Here is a 6,000-nt window from a genome sequence, read left to right as displayed (position 1 = left end):
TAAACTTCTAAAACGGACTTTTTCAAGCAATATTAAAATATGAATTATGTCAATTGATTTTTTAATCTCTTTGATTTTAATCTCAGTTCATTTTTTAATCTCTGTTGATTTTTTAATCTCTTATTTCTCATATAAGTAATTTTATATGTATAATTATTCTAGTATAGATATAAATAAGTTGATCTTCCATTATTTGTCATGTTTTAGGACCAGTTCTACCGCTCTGCAGTTTCATGTTACGAGAAATGCGCTCAGCGGTTTGCTAACGCCTGTTGAGGGGCGGTCGCTGTTAAAATATAACACCTCCTGCCTTCTTTTATATTATAAATCACATCAACAGTGGTCATTGTGACTGGGACCAAACAGATTAGTCATACACGAGCCACAATAATAGTATATTATTTTACTAATAACACTGCCTCAACTAATTCATGTGCATATGTACATGCCTGCCTGCTCCCCTTTTTTAACAAACCCTGGGTACTTGTAAAATGCAGAGCAGCACTGCTAGTTCTTCTCAGAGACAAGTGTAACCACAGAGGTTTACTTCAAGGTGGTAGTTTCTCAATTTGCAAGTAAATGTTATTTGTATGGCAGTAACTTTTGTACGCATATGTGTGTACATATTGTATGTATTATGCAGTATACAATAATTTTTGCCAATAAATCAATCAATACATTAGTCTTTCGAAGGCGCGGTAGTAATAAGTAGGCCAAGTTCAGTAGACCAACTAAGCAATGAGACTATGATAATCTTTTGCACAACACTTTTAAGGTTCTTTTACGGGTTCTTACCTTCATGAAATTAATACAAAAATCCAAACTAATGTACCCATATAGCAAAAAGTGCGAAATATGCTTTGGAGCTGAAGGCAAAATACACACATCGATTTTTGATGTGAGCGACTAAATATTGTTGAACGTGTTCAAGTTGATTTTTCACATAAGCGTAAGAGCATCATCAACATAATCATACACAACGAATGTGTACTTGTATGTGAGAATGGCAGAAAGTGTGATGAAGGAGAGGATTTGCCACGGCTAAACGAAATGCGAAGAAGAAAATATTTGTTAAGTTAATAAGCAAAGTTGTGCATAAAATGAAGGCTGAATGGAAATTCAACAGTGATTTAATATAACAATTGCAACTCCCGGCGCCTTATATGTTATTAGCGAATTAAGTTTACTGAGCTTCATTAAATGTAATCGGCACGGTCATTTGTCCGAAATTATTTATCAACAGTAGTTGTCATACAATTTTCAACAAAACTAGAATATTGGGCATTTCACTTAATTTTTCCGAAAATATTTATTTAAAGCAAATAAAGTTCTAATAATCTAAAAAAGACACCCGTTACTTGCGTATATATTTAAATAATGTCAGTCGCTGAAAAACTGATGTCATCACTGATACCAAAGAAATGTCTAACAAACCAAGGCACGTGAAAGACGAGATACGGTATGACATGCGAAGGGTAGTTGAGCTTTGCTTATCGCACACTCACAATTTTATAGAGTCGCACTAAAACTGGAACTTATCATGATCGAAAGAAAATAAAGCCCTTTTCTACGCTGCTTTCCTACGTTTATGTACATTGCAAAATTAGGTTAGTGGGTAAACAGCCTTGTTAGATGGACCCATTAAAAATTGCATTGATTAGTAGGCAGCAATCATTAACACATACACACATATATATATGTGTATGTACAAATATAGCTGCCGCAAGTCCGTTTTACTTGCATAGCTGTAGCTGTGTGTGTAGAATTGTTGGCGCTCAATTTTGCATATTTCCGCTACTCTCTCTCTCCCCCCTATTAATTCACAATTTTTGCATAATTGATGAGTTACGCCGTTTTCAAACGTGTTTGTTTTTTTGTGTTTATTATAACATTCTACTCATAATAAGTCATTTCTCTTCATCATCATCTTCATCGCTTCTTCGCACACATTCTAATAGGCACTTTCCCCTTCTATTGGACCTACTCCTTTGCCCATTTACTTCTGCTGAAATTTCGCACATTTCCTGGTCTTTTGTTTGCAAACAAATTTCCGCATTTCTGCATTCTAAGCATACTTTTCGGCGTATAGTGTAAAAGTGTGCCACAATTAAAAGCACGTGAATCTAAGTGTTTTTCACAACTTATTAATTTTTGTTTAATTAACTTACGGCGCATGATTTTCGACTTAATTGAGGTGAAGATTGCAAAGCAAAGAGAAAGTTTTTTGGCTTTTTTTTTGTTTTTTCGTGAACAGCCATTGAAAAGTTACTAACGAAAGTAATTAGTATAAAAAGCGAGCATGCGTCTGCAGGAGAATGCATAACGCTGGTTCATATTCATGCATGCTGAGTGATTTAGATGATGTGATAGTGCATTTTTTTCACTATCACTAAATATTCAGTAGAAGAAGTTGAAGAAGTAGTGGTCGTGAAGCGCTTAGTGCATTAATTTTTTAATGCATTATATCCCAACCCTGCTACTGTTGTTGTTGTTGGAGCAGCATAAGCATTCTCCATACATCTACGGGGAATGCTGCTGAAGTGACAGTCCTTGGGCGGCTATAAATCCGGGTGGTTTGGTTTACGTAAGATTTCTGCTCTCATTACCTGGTATAATTTTGTGCCCCGGTATCCATTTTGCTTTCGTGACAAATTAGCAATTACAGCACTCAGCCAACATTAAGTCCATTGAACTGCACTCTGGTATCCAAAGCCTTTTCATCCGATTCGACTGTTAATTAAAAGATTTTCGGTAGACCCCTTCAATTTTGAAATTGTTAATGACAGAGTTAAGCGTTAATGTTGTTCTTGTTGGAAGAGCATAACATATTTTCTTAATTGAATGTAAGTCTGTGTCGCTCCGGTAACACAAAATCGATTTACGTTGGAACGTCTTCAGTGGGGAGTAGGACTGTTTCAAGATCTGTACTCCCTTCTACCCCCACTCTACACGAAACATATAACCCCAGCCTCACACCAGCACGGCTTCCGTAGAGTGCACAGCACTACCACAACGCTCACCGTCATTAACACTCAGATAAGCCGCGGGCTCAACCACAACCGCCCCTGCGAGAGGCCTGTCCCAGTAGCATTGGACCTAAAAAAGGCTTTCGACACAGTCAGTCATGCCACGCTACTAGATGACATTTTACAGTCGACACTATCGCCAGGGCTGAAGAGGTGGACCGCGAACTACCTGAGTCGTCGACATTCATAGGTGCTATTTCGAGACCATATATCAAAACACAGGAAAAGAATTCAAGGTGTTCCGCAGGGTGGTGACCTTTCACCCTTGCTTTTAACTTCTATATCTCGAAACTCCCCCATCCACCAGAGGGAGTCTCCCTGGTCTCATGCGCCGCCGACTGCACAATAATGGCGTCGGGCAATGACATTGATGGTCTGTGCGCCAAATTGAACGTCGACCTCACCGACATTTCCCGTTTTTTCACTCCAACTTTCCCCCACAAAGTCCACGGCGACCCTCTTTACCACCTGGACAAAGGAGGTCAAACTGCAACTCAAGGTTAAGTTCACACCGCTTCCGACTGTTAACCTACGACAGCTAGCTCTCCTTCTCTGCGCACACAACTGCAATTACCCCTAAAGTCCAAAACCGCAACAAGGTCCTCAAATCGTTTGCCGGTAGCACTTGGGGCAAAGACTAAGAATTGTTGCTATCGACATTTAAGGCAATAGGCCGGCCAGTTTTAAACTATGCTGTGCCTGTCTGGTCGTCTTAAACCAGTGATTCGCAGTGGACGAAGCTACAGACCTGCCAAAACACTGACATAAGAACTGCGACAGGATGTCTTCTGATGTCCCCAAAACAACACCTTCATGACGGGGCCCATATGCTACCTGTAAAGGAGCATAATAAGCTGCTTAGCAAGGGTGTTACCGCAGGTCTCACCCATGCAAACACCTGCTTGAGCCTGAGCCACCTCACAGGCATGTCAGGAGGAACCTCCTTAATTACGCGCGCGAGATTCAGGGCAAAACAGACCAACAATTACTGGATCGGACAGTGTACAGACAAACAACGACGTTCTGAAGCTCCCGACCCCCGCATGCCATCATCGGAATCCAACCACAACCCATTGCAGACGAAGTGCTCCAACTTCTCCGAGAATCCCGCGTAACACTGGCCCAATTACGTTCTGGATTAAACTCCTACCTATCCAGAATTGACCCCGACGCACTAAACATATGTCCGGCATGTGAAAACACCACGCACGACACTAACCACCTTTTCACATGCCCATCAAACCCACTCATCTAACACCCCTCTCACTCTGGACCCAGTCGAAACAGCTAGTTTTCTGAGCCTACCGTTAGATGAGCTAGACGGAGACGACCGATGATTACACTACACTGAGAGGGCAAAGTTACTACTACAACAACAACAAAAGCAACAACTGTTTCAAGATATGAAAACGTGGGTTTTTGTATCCACTTTTTATCCAATGGTCCCCTCAACGCTCATGTACTACCTAGTAGACCGTTATTCTGCTCTGAGCGAGTTTGACAGGTATGGTGTTTTGTGTTTCACTAAGCTAAAGCTAAATCTACAGTTTTCACAAACTTTAGCTTTAGCTTAGTACAACAAAAAACAAATGATGTGGAATCCAATATTCCCCTCAAAAATTTTTTTTTTCACCAAAACTAACGAGCAAACCTGGTTAGGGAGAAATTTTAAAATTTAAACCTAATTCTGCCACCGGACACCCTGTGTTTTGTTCATCGAGTCGAGAGCCTTCGTTTCTCCTTACTTTATTTAATAATTTTATTGTTAGTTAAGCTTTCGTAAAAACAAAAATTTAAAAAAATAAAGGGAAAATTAAAAATTTTTTCTCGTAAAGACGGAAAATTAAATGTGATTTCAAAAAACTCAAGCCTGGTTGGATTTGCATGCATGCCACTTTAATATTGACAATCAAAAACGTGCTGACATTTTCAATTTTCCCAGCTCGCAAATATAAAGTAAAGACCAAATTAAACACAAATATATTAAAATAAGATAAAACTGCTTAAAAACAATTAAAAATGGCGTATAAAACCCACAAACTTAAAATTGTGCAAAGTGTTGCGCGCTAATCGCGCTGGGAGCTCACAGCGCATAGCTCTCAGAAGCAGCAAACTCGCTTGCTCTTCACAACTGACAGTTCCGCTGGGCTATTTAGCAAACAAAACTGTCCGACACCCTGAATAAACAACAGCAAAACGAAAACGAAAATTATAAAACTCCACATAATTGCCATTGTTGATGTTGCAACAGCAGCATCATGCATACTGCTGCCAGTACCGCCTCAACGCCCGCAGCCCCGCCAGCTCCATCAGCTACCTCTGCTAGTGGCCGTCACAACACAATTGGCCTTTTAAGCAGCTTCATGCGTCGCTTATTAAAACTTTTGATTAGCTGCATTCTCATGCCGGCCATGCAACATCACATCCACATTAATTGGTCTCCAATGTCAACAGCTCCAACGGCCGGCATCATCGTGCATGCATCCGCCATCTCCGTTTCGGTCTCGCTGTCCGCCTCGAACTCAACTAGCGACATCGCTGCGACATCTGCGCCCACCGCTGAGCTGAAAGTTGGTGTTGCGGCTGCTGCTGCTGCTGCTGTTTTGTCCGGCTTGGGTTCACGCGCACCCGCCCCCTGGTCTATGGCCGCCTCTCACATGCGCCTAACGCAGCGCAACAATCATGCGAACATTTCTGAATTGCTGGACAATTTATTGCGTGGCTACGATAATAGTATACGACCGGGTTTCGGAGGTAAGTGGAAACGCATTCGTATGTAACACCATAAACAGTTGTTGCTTTCGATTCGCCCACCGCTTAACGACTTGAGTATGAAGCAAGAAGTCGGTTGTGTACTTATATAAATACTTGGCAGCACTGAATTCTTGCATTGATAAATTGCAAAGAAAAACTTGTTATGCAAAAAATCGGTGCAACCAAGAAAAAATAAATAAAGCAAACTAAATAATGAAAA

At 40.7% G+C, this 6,000-nt stretch overlaps 1 protein-coding gene across 1 annotated transcript in view; it reads left to right on the top strand.

The window, feature by feature from the left end:
- Positions 1-4,918: 4,918 nt before the first annotated feature.
- Positions 4,919-6,000, top strand: part of LOC128860191 (gamma-aminobutyric acid receptor alpha-like) — a 37,025-nt gene continuing 35,943 nt past the window's right edge. The window contains exon 1 of the mRNA XM_054097502.1: positions 4,919-5,780. Coding sequence (XP_053953477.1) covers positions 5,285-5,780 — 496 coding nt within the window. The 5' untranslated portion in view covers positions 4,919-5,284. The remainder of the gene's footprint in view (positions 5,781-6,000) is intronic.

This window comes from Anastrepha ludens, chromosome 4 (assembly GCF_028408465.1).
Source record: "Anastrepha ludens isolate Willacy chromosome 4, idAnaLude1.1, whole genome shotgun sequence".
NCBI lineage: Eukaryota > Metazoa > Arthropoda > Insecta > Diptera > Tephritidae > Anastrepha > Anastrepha ludens.
This window is presented reverse-complemented; position numbering and strand designations above follow the sequence as displayed.